Genomic DNA, 19,498 nt, shown 5'->3' on the forward strand with positions numbered 1-19,498 from the left:
GTGGGGGAAAAGAACTTTCAGAACAGTACTCGTTCAGGGCTTAGAAGCCCACATTTTGGTAAAGATACAGCTTTCCTGGTATTCAAGTCTCCAGCACTGGCATAAACACATCAACTCTCTCCAAAGCGGTCATCAAGAAAATGGTGATTAAAAGGCTGGCTTCATAAGCGAAAGAGAAATGGCAAAGGAACCATCAAGAAAACCTACCAAGGGCGGGGCGGGGGGGAGAAAAGGCGAACAAAGTTACCTCCATATAGAAAATACACAATAGGGGATTAAATAGGATTTTGCTTTTTTTTTTTTTTTTTTTAATATAATGATGTACCTATTTGATTTACTTTCAGTAGGATACGGCCTCTGAACTCCCAACAGAAGGGGTGGCCAGCCATAACCCATCCTAAGGCTCGACAGGCTCCCCCTTGGCACTGCGAGGACACTGCTTAAGGGGGGATGACTGGATGTAGGCAGTCACAGAAGACATTCGACCAAGCCACGGCGACAAAAATCCAGGGGTTCTCAGGGCTGGATGGCCAAGCCAAAGGAAGGGGGACCGTGACCCGCCAACAAACACACGTCCCTGAAGAGACTCTCAACTGGAGGCTGCAGCGCTACAGTTCAGTTAGATTTTTGGCCCCCAGTGAACTCTGCAAATTCTGGGCAGTTTACAAGCAAGCAAGCAGGAGGTAAAGAAAAGAACCCATGCCCACCCAGTAACACGTGGCCCCGAAACAGGAACTTCACATTTATGCAGCCTGGAAACCAAAATGAAGTTACAAAGGGATCTCACATTACCATTTTTCCTTTCCTTTAACAGAAAAACCCTACCAGTTACCATGGCAACGGATGCGTCAAATGGTACATTTTCCCTCCATAAGAGAATATTATGAAATGTGCTCATTATGGGGAAAAAAAAATTCGCATACTACCCCGCAAACTTTTCTTTTTCCCCCCACTCTTAATTATAGGTTATTGGTACATATTTACCTCGATTTCCCCCCATAAACAAAGATTTAAAATGGGGGAGGGGGAACAGTGACTAAGTGGAGCTTGTTGTTTTTTAAACAAAAGATGAAATTTGTTTCCTTTTTGAAAGAATAAAGATAGATTTTAGGTAACAGGAGACAGAGAGAGAAAACGGCTAAGCGATATTAAAAGTTATGCAAATCCCTTATATGAAAACTTAGATTTAAGGGAAAGTCTGTTTTTTGTGTGAGCCAGTGGTTTAATTTAGGAAAAATTAAAATCTGTACAAAAAAGTCTTCCTAATCATGTTGATATAAATCACTTAACAGCACTAAGCTGTTGCTGGTATACTAGGCTGGGAAATTTGATTGCAGAGAAGAAAAAAAAAATGACTTCCCAAATAATGTGACTTCTTTAGCTTCAACATTTGGCTATCGCAACCCTTTAAAAAAAAAACAATACTAGTTTTGTGTGTCTATGTTTTTTCACTAGCAGTTTACACCTACAGTCTGTAAAAAAAAAAAAAAATATATATATATATAGATAGATAGATAGATAGATAGATGTTTCTCTTCAGCAAGAAATTCCACACACATATTACCTAAGAAAAGGAGAAGTCAAGAAGAGTTTCATTTGTAATAAGGGTTATGTTAAAACAGCAAAAACCAACAGATCAATGATGCCGTGCAATGAAATCGAGCTCTTACCTTGCAACTTCACTTAAAATGAATTCCATGCATATCTATTAATCTAGCAGCTAACGAACTGTGTGGGAATAGAGCCAAGTGTGAACACAAAGGAGTTAATGTTGCTACACAGAAAGGACAAGGAAAGTGACCTTTTGGTTTTCTGGTTTTCAACCACATAAAAATCACTGGCTTCAGGAAATACTGCCCTCTCACGTGAACAAACAGCTTCTTAGGCAGAACTAAGGTAGAGTCTCGATTAAAAAAACTCCTTCCTTTTCCTACGCCTTTTGTCTACATCACTTAAATGTTTCAAACAACAAGTAACTACAATTAATGATTAATATCCCTTACTATATTCCAGACACTGTGCTGACTGTTCTACCTGAGCATCTCAGGGCATAAGGGATGGATACAATTATCATCCTATTTCATGACAGAGGAAACTGAGGCACAGAGAGGTTAAATAACTTGCCCCAGATCACACAGCTACTGCCTGGCAAGTAGAAGCTTGAACCTGTTTCCGTCTAAAATCTAAGCTTATACAGCACTCAGTGCTGTGTCTCCTGAGAGCTTAGGTCATGAGGGTCAGCTACTTCTGAGACCTAGAATAATTCTTAAGGGTCAAGCAAATGAGGAAAACACATGACTGTGAGGTGCCCTTAGTCTGCAAACCGTAGGAGATGGGAGAAGGGCTGGAAGGGCTACTACACTGCACCGAGTTCAGCCCACAAGCCTACTTCCTGGGAGCGACTCCCTGGGCATCGTCTGAGAATCACATGCTTATTTCACCATCAGAGTAAAAGAACAGGAGGGATTTGGGGTGTGGATGGACTGGGCAGGGGCTCGGGTGTGTGAGCACAATAAAAGCGCACCAGGCTGCCACCGTGTCCCGGGCGTCAACTCTCTAAGCCCTGATGACCACAATCCAAGGCAGTCTTCATAACGACCAGCCACTTTCTAACCTTGGGTAAGGGGCTTCACCTCGCTGAGTCTCAGTTTCCTAATCTGTGAAATGGGGATGAAGTCTATGTAGTGAATCCATGCAATGAGCATTAATAAAAATTGATCAGTTAAACCTATAAAAGCCTTAGCACAATAATCGGCATATGATAAGCTCTCAGAATACCAAGACATTTGGGTGTCTTCCAAAAATGGGTGACTTGAAAATCTATGCTGGTAAGCATGTGGATGGCCATAGAGGATCCTTCTAGAAAATGGTTTAACAACGAATGCATAATCAGCGCCTCTTAAGAAAGTACCTACGCATGGCCTAGGAATTTCCCTTCTAGGACCCGATCCAAAGATAAACGCATTTGTTCATTTCCTTGTCAAAAAAAGATTGCGAACTACTAGCTGATTTATGGAACTTTGGACAGTTGTTTAACATTCAAAGACTCTCAAAGAAAATGCTTACATAAAAGATTAAATGACAAAAGCAGGGTATGAAAGTTAGACTTAGAATAATTCCAATGACAATAAAAGTAGACATGCTTGTGTGTATAGAAAAGCAGGCAGAAAGAAATATTAAAACATCAGTAGCTTTTATTGGTGCTAAGGTAACCATGAATAATTTTTCATTCTCCTCTTTTGTTTTTCAAAAATTACCTATAATGATTATCAGGTGCATATGGAAAAAAAAAATTAAGACTTCGCATAAGCAGAAAAGAGAAGACCCTGAAAGCTTACTTGTTATTTGGAGATTGGTTGGGTACAGTTTTCTGATCAGTTTAAATGGAATTTACAATCAGTTTCATTTACATAAATGGCTGTGATAGGCACCAAGTAATTAATTTAGCAATATCAACAACAACCAAAAAGCTGTCTTGCAAAAAAAATCACAAAATGATGTGTGGTTGAGAGAGGTCTTTGACCATCAGCTCCCAACACCAGAAGCTACGTACCCTTTTATGGTCTTCCAGTTGCCTCAGTGGTGGACTTGGGTCAAGCTCCTGCTAAGTATGCAGAAATTCCATTTTAAGTATGACACTAAGGAAACATCACCATCTTCAGCATCAGCCATAAACAAAACACATCGAGAGCTGGTACACAGCAGAGACTTACACACATGGAGAGGACTGTCCTTTTTACAGTTTCATTTCTTTTTCCCAAACAAAAATTAATGCTCAATTACTTTACAGGCTGCTTAACAATTGCCTCCTCCCCTAAACCCCGGTGCCCTGTTTAAAATGATCAAGCACATGATTTTGGGGCCAACATTATTTTTTTACAAAGATTCTGAAAAGGAAGTTCTCTGTGCTTTTGCGCAAACCCAAAAAGGGTTACAACGCAAGACCAACAGGGCAGGTCCTTGTGGTTCATACGTGCACGACTATACAGCACATGCAGAAAAGACATCAATATACACACTTCTGAGTAGAAACACACATGGGGCCACTGCTCTGCCCCAGCTCCTCAGGATGCAAGCATTCTAATCAAAGCTATTAACCATGAAGAGCTCTGATTAGAATATTAAAGACTGATCTTTATAAAACCCACATTGTCCCTTAGCTTCCTGATAATTTGCTTGCATGTCATTTGAAGCACATTCAAAAATTTATTTCAAAGAAAGTGCATTCTAGTTTTGACTACTGTGATCTAAGAACAGTCTCCAAAAGCAAAAATTGGCACTTGGAAATACACCTCCTCCAAAAGTGGTCACTACGACTTCATACGCCTTGATAAATTTCCGTTCTTCATTTGGGGAGTTCAGTTTGCAATAGCAAAGATAGACTGGAAAGAGTATGTTTGCTAACTACAATGTGATTAGCAACTTTCACCAAAACTAAATATTAATATCCAGAACTTCAAACCATCTATATAGGACCCAGGGTCTATTCTGCATAACAGAAAAGTCTCGACATTCCAGGATGTCTCAACCGAACATCTACCACTGGGACAGACATTTCACCATGACAATTCAGACAGTCAACCAGAAGCACCCATATTTGCTCACCCAGCAAATATAGGTAGGGAACACACCTCGGTGGAGTTCTCAGAATCCGGAGTCGGGGGCAGCTGATTGGGAATAAAGCAAAGCACGTTAGTTACAGCCCTTGTGTCTCAAGGGCCACGAAGTCTGGACACTAACACTCAAGGACAAAACATTGAAGCAAAGAGCCAAGACTGGTACCACCCACCGAATACGGTAATAGAATGAGATGATGCTTTCTATTAAATTAAAGTGAACGTGATTGTGCCAGGAGAGACGACGGGCTTGAGATGGCGAAACACACTTAAAATAGGAAAGAAACAAAAGTCTACCACAAGCCAAGAAGGAAACATGACTTTAAAAAGGAAGAACTGCGGCACATCTGGGCTTTGTTGGCCAACTCCAAGGGAAAGGACATACAGTGCCCACTGGGGGTGCTCGAGGGGGACAGAATGACAACAGGGCTCGGGGTACGCCCTCCAGACAACTCCTCAGGGCTACCACATTTCAAAGCCAAGAGGCTGGAAGCTTGTGAAAGCTTTGCATCCCACTTTCTACCACGCCCTCCCCCAAAAGCTCCTCCTGTGGGTCAATGCTTCCTCCTATTTTTCTCCTCTCTCTACAGCCTGTCCTGCCTTGGGAGGATGAGGCTGGAGGCTCTGCCCTGGACTCAGAGGAGGAAGAAGCCTGACCTCCAGCATCTCTGGGAGGAAAAGGGAAGCTTCCCACGGGCAGGCTCACTTTGCTGATTACTGCCCCAGGCATGCGTGCCCATCGGGGGCTTCGGGGGCTGGGTACCCCGGCACGACCACCACGCCTTGCAGATGCTTCCCCCCAGCCCCCCACTCAGTTTCATGAGGAGCTGGGAGAGGATGCCGCAGAAAGAAATGCAAGTTGTCTGTGAGAGTGCATGGCATGCTGACAAGGCGTGGCGGGTGAAAAGTCCTACTGCTCAGGCGAGGACAGCACCGCCTAGAGCACGGCCTCGGGGCAGAAAGCAGGCGGCAGGGGCATCCTGCGGTAGGCTGGGTCACAGGTGTGTCCTGGGCATGGGACGAAGGCAACGCCACACCATGACTCAGTGACCTGGCCTCCTGGGTCAGGGCTCTGGGGAGAAAGCGTGCCCATCCTGAGGCCAGAACCTGGCCATCCGGTGGGGAGCCAGGGGAGGTGTGCAGAGTGAAGGGGAGGACTGAAGCAGGAAAAAAATAACAACCAAAAAACACTTTTGGTATAAAATTGCTGGTTCTGTAACCTCCTGATTTCTGTCATTTTTCTTTTTCCCGAGAGGTTAAATGAAGTGAAGATACAGGGGATTTCTTGAAGCACAAAGATTAAATTTACTCACTTCCATACATGACTCCAACTCCACTAGTCTCAGGGAGAAAATTTCTTCCCTAAATATTTAGCCTCCCATGTGGGGTAAGGCAGCACATGGTAGCAGAAAGGACCAGAGTGTGGGGAGGAAAATAAAGCCTGGGCTCAGATATGTGTCTTTTCAAGATGACATAAGTAATATCAGGATGGGAAAACGCATTTTAGTCTGTCCTCATACTCTGTATGTTTCAATCTAAAGAATAAAGACCGTGCAAACATTTCTGCTATCCGGCCATAGCGCAGAAAGGACACATAAAAAAAGCAGAATTAATGCAGATGCCACAGGTGAGCAGGCTGAGATACGGACAGAAAAGTATTATCTTCTATTATTTGCACTGACACAAGCTCACTAACATATTCTTTATACTGGTCTTATATGACTCAAACAAAAGGATTATAGACATGGATTTACTATAGACGCCAACTGCGCTCCCCTCTTACTACACTGCCAATCAAAACAAAAGCTAAAGGAAATAAAAAAGATGTAACTGGAGTTGGTGTCCCTATTTTTTGTCTTTTAAATCCTCTTACCTGAGATCTTTTTGTCCAGAGAAGCACCTCAATTTCTTTTTGAATGGCTATGTGCTGTATGTATTAAACGCATATATATTTCACCCTAATCCCTCCAAAATCAGTGATTTTTGATGTTTTAAATGGCACGGACACTTTATTTATTTGTTTTAAGATGAAAATTAAATTTACCTTTTTGAATTGAAAATTGTATGAACCCTTTTGAGAAACAGAACGGGCTTTGTGACTTCAGGAGTCACAGTCTAATCAGAAGAGCAATTTTGATTGCCATCCATTTATGGAACAGAAAGGAAACGCGAAGAGCAGCGGCTGGTGTCGCGAGAGCAGGGCTAATCGAGCTTTCTGCACTGGCTCTCTGCGTGACCCTGAAGCAAGACACTGGACCTCTCTGGATCTGAACCCCCTGACCGGCAGTTTAAGGAGGCTGGACCAGATATTTCTTAGGATTCCTTCCAGCTAAAACATTAAGTAACGTCTTGGATAGTTTCAGTAAACGCCATTTCATAGTATCTAACAGGTAAGTTCCCTAAATAATATAACCTGCCAGGACACAAAATAATCTCAGGCACGGAAAAGGCCAGACCACACCTGATATATAATCTGGTGAAATAACCAACAACCTGTACTAGTGCTTCTTACTTTTGGGATTTTAGCTAGGCTTCCTTGAGGATAAGGTTATTTTATGACAGAAGGCTGCAAGTTCAAAATCATATAAGCATATCAATATGTTGCATATATACCTGAATAAGATAATAGCCATATAAGTATATTATCTAACAAAGAAAACACAGGGTTTCATCAACACATGACATGAGTTTTTCAGCACAGTTTTATGATCAAAGTTAATTTTTTCACATGGAAGGTGAAGCTCTCGACGATCACATGTTGAGGGAGAATGTTTTGAGTTCCTGGGCTGTCTGAATTTCACAAGACGTGCGTTCTCTCACCTTCGTCCCAGGATCAGCCTGCAATGCCTTGGGCTGACACCAATCAAGGTAAACAGGTGACTAACAAGGCTCTTACGCTGCCTACTTTTAAACTTGGAAATCAGCTATCGCCCCTCTTGCCTCTTTGGAGTTTACTCTTTGACCTTAAGCCTTTCCAGTACTTTTGTCCAAGGTCAGCAAAATCTAACTCCATAAGAAAAAAAAAAAAAAGATGCCAAATGACTGACTGGGGCTTTGAAATAGAAATGCAAACGGAATCTCAAATCCCTGAATCCTGAGTGCCATTCCTGGATGAAGGCACCGATCAGTGTTTTACAAGCTCTGGTTCTTGAGTAGTAACTAGATACACGCAGAGCTAACACAAACATACTTTCTCTGCAGTACATAATGTGCCTAACGCTGTATCAAGGGATGCACTTCTACTATAAATGAAGGAAATTATACTCTGTCATTACTAAATAAAAAGCCTAGCCCCACCGACTTCCTCGGGCTACCATTTTTGGTGCTTGCACAATAGTGACCTCATCCACTCATGCATACATCTCTCCATGCATCGTTTCACATGCGCCTACTACAGGATGGCCCAGGGCACAGTCATGTAAAACCCTCTCTATTCCACTGCCATGGACATGATTTACTCTACTACCACTGGGTTTCTAGAATTTTCCTTTGAACTAGGTCTCCCTCTGTGGACCACCTCCTGCAGAAGTTAAATTCAGTTAAAGAAATGTAACTGCATTGTAGATGCAGCTACCAGCACACCAAAGGGAATTTATGGACTCCAACCCCCCCCCCCCCCCCCGAATCAGTCTCTAGCTCTTTTTTACCCACCCCTAACCTCAAAGGAAGGAAACAAGCAAACAGTGAATGAGCCCACAAGTATGTTTGCTGGGCCCGTCCGTCATCAGCCTTTGAAAATTCGCATTAAGAGAACAGAAGGCTTTAAAGAGAACTGAGCTAAAATAAAAGTTATCTAGCATTTCAGAACCATCTTCACATCTGCTAATATAATGCCTCAACTAACTGCATTTTTTTAGAAACAAAATAAGAAGTAAAAAAATTTAGTTCCAATGGTATCATTTCACCTGTATTTTATAGAACAAGTTCATGAGAACACAGAAGTGAAATTCCGCTTTAAAAACGCATTCTGACTCGGCTAATTTATACGACTTCAGTCCTTATGGAATGATCTCAGCATTAAAAAACAACAAAACAAAACAAAACAAAAACAACCTTCCACAGACTCTGCAACTGCTTCTGTGTGCTCTGAGGGGAGCGAGCTCTGTGGTTGCCAGTGCCTAACAGTAAACAGCACCACTGCATTTATTGGCAATTATTGCTGAAGGTCACACATCAGCAGTGAGCCTAAATTCCAGGAAAAAAGAAGCTCTTATGTAACTGCTGCCTGAATGCTGGCAGGTGCCCAACCCAGCAGCTCACAGCAATGTGAAAAAGTAGGACATCTCCACCCTGGGTTGGATGTCATGAGAACGCCCCCTGAAGGTGAAATTTCATAATCCTTGTGTTTCTCCTCAGAGACCTCTCACCCCTGGTTTTGCTCTGGGTTTTACAGAGCTTCCTGACAGTGGCATCCTTTTCTTGCAGAAGCAGCTCAAGGTAGGAGAAGTTGCAACATCTCAAGGTGGGGTGACTGCAATTTTAAGTACAGGCACGTTGCAGTCACCCCAAACAACTGCAATGTCAGTCTGTCTTTCCTTTTCTGGCAGGCGAAGGTGCCAGCTGACAGTGGAGGTCCTGGAGATATCATGGCTACAATGACAGTGATTAAATGAGTATCACTCAAATACAGTGAATGACATACAAGAGAAATTAAGAATATTCACTGAGCCACAGCAAATGCTTTTTTTTTTTTTTTTTGGTACACTGTATAGTGGGGTACATTTCATTCTTTTTTCCATGTGAGTATCCCATTATTGCAGCACCAATTGTTGAATTCTTGTTTGTGTGCTTGCTTGTTTGTTGCTTTGGGAAGTGCACGGGCCGGGAACCGAACCCGGGTCTCCCACATGGCAGGCAAGGACTCTACCACTGAACTACCCTGGCACCGCCACCCCTCCCCCCCGCCGCAGCAGACATTTTTAAAACATACTCTTCCTTTCCAAATATACATACTTGAAAACTCGGCGGACAACTTGTCTACTAGCCACTCTACTTGAAGTTTGAGTCCTTCATCAAAAATCACACCTCTCATCACTACGGCACTTTACTGTTTAGATAAGAGACTCATGTTACCTATGAGTGCCACGAGCAGGTTGTTACATGACCCCCCTGCTTTGGGAGAAGTGCCCTAATCACAGGCTCTCACGGCATCGTGGACTTCCCTTTTCAAACAGCTCTCATGCTTGTCCATTTACATTAATTTGTATTATTGTCCTTCTCCCCCAGATAAATGTAAATTACTGAATGCTGTGCCTTTTGGGGGAACCATTGTATTCAAAGCTCTTTGCACTGAGCCTGAAATAAGACAGGCACTCAAATATTAATCGTATAACTGAACATCTCTAGCATCAACCGTTTGCAGTCTAAATCATTTGAGTAGTTTAAAGCAAGAAAGGGTAGATGAGGGGTGTTTCTGGGGTGATGTGGGTATATACGTATATACCAATTTATCAAGCTGTAATCTAAGAATGAGCTGAAGACACATGAATACACACAGTTTCCTTTTCTCCTCTTCCCCATCTCCTCCCACCCCCTCCCCCAAAAAATAAAAGGTAAAATAAGGGGGAGAGTAAGGAGATTTTGCCTCCCTATTTGCAAACAAACCCCAAACCCCCCTCTTCCTGGATTCAAAAGAAATTTTATTCTAGAAGACTGGCCGGGAAGGCCCCATAACATGTACTTTTCTCGCAGGAGATCTATGACTTTGTCCTCATCTCACCCTGATTTCTCAGAGCCCTGACAGGGACTCCAAAAGGTATGGGTATTTTTCCCAACTCATTCATTCTACATCTCCTCACTTGAAATGCCACCCATCTGTCCTTTGTGATCAAAGGGGGGTGGCCCTTCCTCAATCGGGGGGTCCCAGGTCACCAGTGAAGCCGTGCCCTGTCTTAGGGGCATTTCCCCCACTACAGTTAGAATTTGGGACGCTGGCTTGTGACGATGTGTGGCCTGGGCCAGCACGAACCTGTTCAGCTACCGCAGAATGCCCACCGCGGGCTGCCGGACTCTGTGAACACACACCAACACAGGCTCGGTGAGGCAGAAACCACAGGAACTGCGGGAGTTTCTAAAACAACCATCTACGAGAAAGGCCAGTCAGCCATCTCCGCTCAGAGAGCAGGATCCAACAGCCTGAGTGACAGGGGAACAGGGCTGCGGTGTCCCAAGGCCCTGATGGTTGCCAGGGGTAACGGAGAGGGGATCCACACTGCTTCCTCAGGGAATTTTCAAAGAATCCGAGTGGCTGCCAGAACATTCTTCTTTTATAAACAGACAGTATTCTATTTCCTAGAGTATAATTATAAACACACCTGCTCCCACTGTGGAATCTTTCCATAAGCATGCAATAAACTCCCAGCCAGGAGACCCAAGTTCTATCTTGGGCACGCAAACACATCAAGTGATTACTATGGTGCAAAACAGTATATTAACAACACCGCGGACTCTGATTAGGGAAGCGTCTCCTTTTCTGACTTAAACTGTACTTCAGCAAACAGACCTCAATATTTTGGAGGAAAAATTTAAATGAGCAGGGCACTGATACTCCAGGGAAAACCCAGGGTATTGAAGGAAGCCAACATGCAAATTCAGCATGGGAGATACTTTCTGACATATAAATAACGCAGAAGAGGGAAAACTAAACAAAAAATGGCAAAGGCCACTGTAGTTAAAGCAATTGATTAAGCCACTGCACTCCCATTTGTTTCTCACCTTCTATGAGTCCCAGAAGACACGGCCTCTTCACCTGTTCATGTCTGATTACTATTAGGAAAAGCTGTGCTTCCTGAATCGACATGGTGGCAGAAACATAAGCACATCAGCCAGGGGCCACGCTGGCCGTGTGTCAGCCCTACTTCAGCGCTGTACAGCTACACAAGCTACAACCAGTCACCTAACCTCTCCTGAGTGCCATTCCTGAGAGAAATGGACCAAATTTGTGTTACTTTCAGTTTTACGTCTGTGACTCAACTTTCTTGAGGCATATCTAAACCATTTCTGATTATTTCTAGCGTTCTGGTGGTAGTTAAAAAAGCAGACAAGATGTTCTACTGGTAACTCCACTCCAAGGAAGTGCTCTTTTGGCGACCAGAAGAATGAACAAATATCTAAAGGAGTAGGCCAGAAAAGTGAATTTAAAAAGTCAAATAAAAGTTTCTCCAGTTGTGCTCATTTTGCCAACCAATTAAACCCTCTCAGTCATATTAATTCCCCAAGCTAATCTTTTTCTGATACCCTTTACCTAGCCCATATCACATCCTGAAAGTATGGCAAGAAGTGTTCAAAAAATATTTGCAAAATAGAAAATACTTAAGAGGCCCCCCAATCCCATACAAAATGACCATTCATCAGCAGCACTGTAATTCTGGGTAAGTGAAACTAATTTGATAAGTAAGTATAGAAAACATGAGATTACATTTCAATTTCTAGATGTATAGATAGATTTCCCAGAAGAGAAGCCATGGATATAGCATATTCCTAATCCCAAAGGTAAGCCTGCAGTGGGAAAATTTCAACTAGTACTTGGACAAAATTTTACATGACCCCTCACACCCAAAAGCTGCTACATATAATACCAAGACAAGAGCCTTTTTTTTCTGCTACTTTCAAACTATACCAAGGCAGTTGTTTCTTCTTGCATGTCTGATACTTTACATCCAGATAGAAAAGCACTTTGTGATATCAAAATTCAGCTTCACAGACAAGCTAATAGCCCATGTCAACCACAAATTCAGTTGCAATTCTAGACAGCGAATGATTGAAATCTTATCACAGTCTAGAAAACTTTTAGACTCAGATGGGATCTCGAAGGACAAATGGCAAACAAACTTATGGGCAATGCTAACACAGACATGGCAGACTTTACTCACTCTTTAAGCACAATATGCAAAATCAAACACTAGACTCTTCAGAGACTAGAAGACAGATCACGGTGCTAACTGAAAGAGAGTCACAGAAATACCACCATGGGACATTTAAAAGGAAAATGAAATTAGCACCTCAGCATTATCCAATTCATCAATGGGAATCAGCTAGAAAAGAAAACAAGGGAGGAGAAAAAGGAGGAAAAGTTAGGAAAAGAAATGCAAGCCAGCAAAGTGTTAGAAACATTGTAAATGCATTATTATTACTGACTCTTTCAGCTTAAAACATTGTTAAATGATGATGATCATCTTAAGAGGTTCAGGCATTTGAAACACTGCCTCAGCCCACAGTGGCAGCTGCTCTGAGCTACAGAACGGACATTGAACCTCACGGATCAGTTAACCAAGGGCCTGGAATTGCACACCTTGGGCTCTTTTGGGGGCATGAAAACTTGAACAGAGCCATGAACAAAGGGCAAATTCCCCAACTAAGAACGACATTCTTCAGAAGACGCTGGGAAAGGGTGAGTAAAAGACAGGAGTAGGATCAACTCAGCTGAGGAGGTTTCCTCTCTGGAATTGTTCTATAAACCAGTGGTAGCCTGGGGTCCAAATCGTAGCTGGGCTCGGTTGGAACCAGCTACAACTTCAGATATCCTGGGCCAGAAATCCCAAAGCCTGGTACTGCTGACAACTAATGGAAAGATCCCCCCCCCCCCCCATTAAGATGATTAGTGCCTAATTAAGTGACATTACAGGATTAATGACAAATAAAGGGAGTTCACATCAAGTGCAAGAAAAAAAAGAACTATCACAATTATGCTGTTTAAGGAAAGGCAGGTGATCCTCAACTGATTTTTATTGTGATTCACTAATATTTAATACATTTTGCAAATTTAAGCTGCTATCAGAAACACTGGCAGCTGGAAATGCTAATACTTGATTCAACTGGAGAAAAGAGGAACTGGTAATTAAGAGGGGACCTACAATTTGTATGAAATGAAAACACTGACATTACCTAAGGACATATACTGTCTAATTCTAAGACAGCTACTACTATGCAGAAGGGAAAATTGGAGTTTAAATCAATCCTGAGATATCCTTTTACACTACTTCTTGGTCTCTGAATTTCTCTCCAAAGTTCTCTGACTAAAAACTTAAGTCAACAGCAGCTTCATACAAGAACTACAGTAGATTACAGAATATCCAATACATAAAATAACTATGTTCCCTTTCCAAGCAGGGTCTGGGCACTTGAAAGTTTTCTATGCATAATAGAGAGGTTCAGATTAAATTAAATTTCGCTATGGTAGGTTATTTTCTTTTACGCATGGACATGGTTTCATCTGTTGATTAAAAGCAGAGTTTAGGCACTGCACAATACAGAGCATTTGTAAAATCCTGATATAATTTTAAAGTTTTTTTAACCTGAATCCATAGGCTAGGATACCATAAGCATTTTACAGAAATTTCACAGATATTTTGTGATTTTATATTTATTTTATATTGATCCCTCCCTGAAAAGAATATGCATTGCTGATCTTTTCCATTTCAGAGATATGATTTTCAATTGGGTGAGAAATCACGGCTGAAATGAAGACTAGATATTTAAGTTCTGCTACCTTCCACTCTCTCAGGGCCATGGCACATGATGTTTATGTAATCATGCAACATATTGGAAACTTGGTGGGCTTGGAAACACTCAGATGGCACCAATCTATTCACATATTACATAGTGGTAAAGAGATAGGACTCTGGGATCAGACTGGGTTTGAATTCTTGGCTCCCTTGTTATTATCTCTGTGTCCGCAGGCAAGTTTCTGGATCACTCTAAACCCACGTTTTTTCCCTCCTAAACAAAAATAGAAAATAACAATAGTGATACCTTTCTGTAGGCTGACCTGTGATATGGTTAGTATAGTGGCTGGCACATAACAAGAGGTCTTGTTATCATTGTTATTTAAGGTGTTCTTTAGAAAACCAGTGGGTGTATATGACTTTTAAAAGGCTTAAGTCAGTCCTTGGGTGATTTTCTTAAATTTTAGTCTATTTGCTAATATGGGTCATAGTTTGCAACAGCGTTTTTTGCAGGCAAGTAGACCCATGCAAGCATACCAATTTTTTGAACAGGATAAGAAAATTTCTTTTTCATCTGTGACCTTGACTAAGTCCGAAATGTTAAATGAAAAAGTAGAGAGGCATCTAAGCCCCATTGTCTCCAAGGATTAGAGCTTTGGAAAAAAAAAAAAAAAAAGACAAGCAAACCTGGTCCACACACATGATGGACCACCTCCAGGGAGAGGTCGAAATGATACTGCACAGACATCTAAGAAACTGGGTTCCAGTATGGATTCAGCCACAGACCTGCTGTGTGGACTTGGACAGTCACCTGGGAGCAGAGCCAATCTCCTGGGGTACAGAGTGAGTGTTGGATGAGGCAATGCTAGCATCCCCTCATGTTCAGGTTCTATGACTATGAAGACTTAGTAGAGGTCAGGGAAACAGAAGAAAACTAGCCATCTCTAGGGAGGTGTTAGTCATGGGATAATTTCCACTTTAGAGGCAACTTAATAGGAAAATTGGGACGGGAGGTCAGAGACAACCTCACCACTAGCCCTCATGTCCTTGGCACCCGGCCCAAAGAACACCTCCTTTATTTCATCCACTAAAGCCAACTGGCTGGCCTGAGAAAGGTTAGCATCTTGGCTCCAGATTATTTCCACCCTTGGACTGTCCTATATATCGTGATTCTTTAGTCAAACAGGGACAACAGGTAAACCATCAAAATCATCTTTGAAAAGCCTCAATGAAAAAGGACCAAGTCAAACCAAGTGTCAGATCAGGAAAAAGAGAAATAGGTTCGTTTCGCTCTCTCGGGAAGTTCAGTTAATGTGAATGGTTCAGCAGTACTTTCCATCAGCCAAAGCACTGGGCCAGAAGCACTGTTCTAGGTCTCAGGGACCAACCAACGGCTTCCTAGAATGTCATCCTTGGCTTGAGAGCAGCTCCCATAATTGCCTAAGTGTTTTAACTTCCCTGAAGAGGGGATGACAGCCCCAACCAGACTGGAAAGAAAGGCCATTTTCCCTCCAAGCCTCTCTGCTTGAGCATGACTAATTTTTTCGCCAGCTGAAATGGATATGGGCTAGGACCCAGAAGCTGCTCTAAACCCTGACAATTCACCCTTTCAGAGTGATCTCCACCAACTGTCCTCTTAAATCGCATGGGTGTGCCATTCTCCATGAGCTTTCTAGAAGGCAAAGTTTCAACATTTCAGACCCGGCACCTCCTAGGGCTGTGAGGATGTTTTCCCAGTCGGCATTACCGAGCAGGGTACGGGAACGTGAGAGGATACCTTCCATGGGAACCAAAAGACCCTTCAGTACTTATCTGCCAAGCAACAGTGTCAGTAAACTAACAGTTTTACTTTCCATGCTATGAAAAGAAAATTTACGGGAAACGAAGTGGGGCAGAGATGCCAAAGGCGTGTCACTCATGCAATTTTACTTAAACACATCAGTTATAGAAAGGGACAGATATTCTCTGAAAGGGAAAATTATGGCATCCCTGTTTAAAATCAGGCTTTACGCCCCAACAGAGGCAAATCTAGTCACTCAGCTGGTTGAGGCCCCCTTTGGTAAAGTTCATTTTATTATAGGCAGTGGATTTCTGTAACTAGGTTCATATTTTTAAAACATTTCTTAAGAAAATGTTAGAAAAATAAAGATTTTGTTTTATTTTTATTTATATTTATTTATAAATATAAATTTTTATTTTTAATTTATAAATAAAAGATTTTTATTTATAAATAAAAATATGTTTTTTTATTTGTTTGCTAAGTATATTCTCTACCATCAGCCTCTTTTTTCCTCTCTTTTTTTGTTATAGTACAACTTGAATATTTCAAATGAACAAAAAATTAGTATCATTTATAGTATCTTAAGATAAAATGCCTTTGAATGGGTGCTTCCTTTCCAGTACTTGGAGGTCTATAAGATGTATCTAGAAAATTTACTACTGTGGAAAAATTAAATTGAATGGGGATGAAGGGAGGGCCTGTGGGGTTTTTGTTTTTTTTTTTTTTGATTAATTGCTGTAACACTGTCCTTCAGGCAGCTGAGGGAGCTTCACATTTATGCCTCATATTCACGTTCTGTAGATATCATTAGGCACCAACGCTCTTGCAGGACAGATCGGATGCTATATGAATTCTGCCATTTTGCCAGCACTGACGCGGCTCCTGGGTCCACCACTCTGTTAGAACTGCTGACCCCATTCATATTAATGTTGGTTACAAATCTCACAAAGGGCAATGCTTCTGGGTATTCAGTCCATATTCTATTTTAAGGCTGTATATTCGGTTTTCATAAATTGTTCCTGGAGGCCTATTTATCATCCCTGTCCATCTTGCAGGTGTCACATCTTCAGCATCTTCTAGACCCCAGACAACTGTGCCATCTCCTTCTCCTTTCTGGCCTTTTTTCAAGTTCTCCCAACAATCGAAATCTCAAGGGGCTTTTATTCCCGAGTCCATGGTGGCTGCCCTCTTGAGTCCCTGTCACTCTCCTCTCTCTCTTTTTTTTTTTTTTAAAAAAGACCTACCTAGGTACCAATTCCAAGTTTATAGGACAGATCTTCCCTGTAATAGTATTCTTAGGCTCTATTATTTATATTTATAAGGTCTTTTCTGGCAAATTTCCTCCACAAAATTACTATTGAGTTAGAGAAACTTATAGTCATGTTTATTTATATTTTAATTTGTATTTTTAAAATACAGAGTAACATTTAAAAACCTTGTGACGGCTTATGTACATTTCTGTTTTCTCTTTTCTTATACAAACAACAAACACAAAAGTCTCATATGTTAAACTGCTCTAATCTCAGGTAGAAACTGAGATTCTTGCTGATTTTTATACCTGCAGTAATCTGGTTCTTGCCATTCATTTTGACAAGGAAAGCTGTGATTTAATTATCAAGTCTTCTTCACAGAGCTGAATAAGTGAAGTGTGAACTGGGTATTTTGATAAGTCAATGATATCAGCGTATTCACCCAAATTCGACAATTTAGAAACTGTTGTTAAAAATAGCTGACAGTGAGTGAACATCATTATATTCAAATGAAAACTAGTGAGATTTGACTCAATTTCTCTACGTAATGGGCTTTTTTTTTTTATTTGCTGGGGACACACAGGCAGGGCCAGGGGACTGCCTTTGTCCCACTTAGAGCAGAACCTGAGGTGCCAGGAAAGGTCTCTGCATATCTGTGCTCACTGTACATGCTGAAAAGTATCAGGTCACAGGGCGTTCACTGTGCAATCACGGTGTTTTCCTGCCTTAACTCCAGTTAGAACTGGAGGGAGTTTCTGGATGCACAAAGGATTGCACAACATCTTACCAGAAAGAAGCAGCAAGGAAGCCCACAGGTATGCTGAGCTGGAACGCAAAATTCAGGAATGCATACTTTCACACACAGGCAGCATTTTCCTTTTCCTCGGGAATTTAACAGGGGAAAGATCTTGCCACTGCTATTTCTGCGACATCGGATTATGTGGCAAGCAGCCCATAAGAGAGGACTAGGTATGCATGACTTTTAAAGGGGACCATCGTGTGATTTAGCCTCTGGTAGGGGCAGGATAAACAGCTTTAACCACCAAAAAAGTTAACTCCTCGGTTAATAATGTAAGAACTGAACTAGGGTGGATCCCTAAATCCCAGCCCAACCCCCCCACTTCATTTAATAGTAGAACAAGATTTTAACGTAAAAATAAAATTCAGTACCTTTTCTCCATAGCCTCTGTCTTTGGTCATCATTTCCCTGAGAGTCTGCAGAACCTTAATGCAGAGTTTCTCCTCATTCTCCTCTAGCAGCTGTTTAGTATGCTTTATTAACCTGAATGGGGGGGAAAACCATGAATTACATCCCTGCAACTACCTTTAAACCAAAAAAGAAAACCACTTCGCAAGCAACGTCTGGTATCTGGTCAGTTAAAGAACAAATATTTATTAAGGGAACCCAGCTTGAACACATTTCGGGGCCTTCACTGAAGCGAGAACAGCCAGATAGCTACTGTCTCAATAGCGACACCTGCTGGTCAGTATCGGCAAACGCTCTCAGTGGGCAGGAGTCCACCCCCTGGGTGGACAGTACCTGGAGAGGAGAAATGAGACAGAGGCCCCTCCCCAAACTTGCTCATTTATGAAGTCTGGCTATTTATCCACTGAGGATGATGGCTGAGCTGAATGCACAGTGTTCTCACATCCACGGTCTTGTCCTTCCACAGCTAGGGCCCACACTTAAGCTAAACAACCAACTTTACATTAAAAATCACACGGAGATTTTTGGTCATGGAACCAGATGTTCTCTTTTACATGATGCCCCCGAGGCATAGACTAAGAATCTACAAAGGTGCTGGGAAAAGATCGCGAGGTCCAGGGAGGTCTGAGCTCTTTGAGGACAGGCGGTCACGACTCCCTTACGTCTCTATCATGGCATAAGGTGGGGGCCCCTGTCTCATTCAACAAGTAAACACTTGTTGAATGGAGAATGAATGAACAAGCATGCAAGTAAAGTTAGAAACTCTCACTATAAACTTTCTGTGAGGTCGGAAAAGGACTTGGCTTATGACTGTCATCAAAGTTACAAACCAGTACAGTCTGGGAACAAAGGTTCTGCCTGGTCACTGGGGCTCTGGCAGTGGTGCCACTCCAGAGAGCGAGGCCACTTACTTGCAGATGAAACCCCCACTCTCACATTTTCTTCTGGCATCTGTGTTCTCTGGGAAAAGCAGCTCCGGCCGATGGAGAACATCAACGAGCACGGACAGCTCCGCTTGCACCAGGGGCCTCAGGCGGTCCTCTAGGGCCGACACGATGTCCTGGGACAGAAGCACAGCCTTAGCCAGAGGTCCAGGCTGGGGAGTGACTACAGGAGGCTGACAACATTGACTTCTGACCCCAAACACGATGCACAGGCTAGACCAGGTTAGGTTAACTTTAGTCCTGTCTGGCATTTATCTC

At 42.3% G+C, this 19,498-nt stretch overlaps 1 protein-coding gene and 1 pseudogene across 7 annotated transcripts in view; both read right to left on the bottom strand.

Moving 5' to 3' along the window:
- ITPR1 (inositol 1,4,5-trisphosphate receptor type 1) overlaps positions 1-19,498 on the bottom strand; it is a 355,613-nt gene that overhangs the window by 113,490 nt on the left and 222,625 nt on the right. For 6 of the 7 annotated variants that reach the window (XM_077116687.1, XM_077116688.1, XM_077116686.1 and 3 more), the window contains 2 exons: positions 19,208-19,356; positions 18,260-18,371 (listed from right to left, as the gene is read on the bottom strand). In XM_077116687.1, the coding sequence (XP_076972802.1) occupies positions 18,260-18,371; positions 19,208-19,356 (261 nt within the window). Of the gene's footprint in view, positions 1-3,553; positions 3,605-4,631; positions 4,668-12,616; positions 12,650-18,259; positions 18,372-19,207; positions 19,357-19,498 lie in introns of all 7 variants that reach the window. The other variant, XM_077116692.1, reaches the window with a different exon arrangement.
- On the bottom strand, positions 9,522-17,425 carry LOC143646340 (ubiquitin-conjugating enzyme E2 variant 1 pseudogene; annotated as a pseudogene).

The sequence above is a fragment of the Tamandua tetradactyla genome, chromosome 9, assembly GCF_023851605.1.
Source record: "Tamandua tetradactyla isolate mTamTet1 chromosome 9, mTamTet1.pri, whole genome shotgun sequence".
Taxonomy (NCBI): Eukaryota; Metazoa; Chordata; class Mammalia; order Pilosa; family Myrmecophagidae; genus Tamandua; species Tamandua tetradactyla.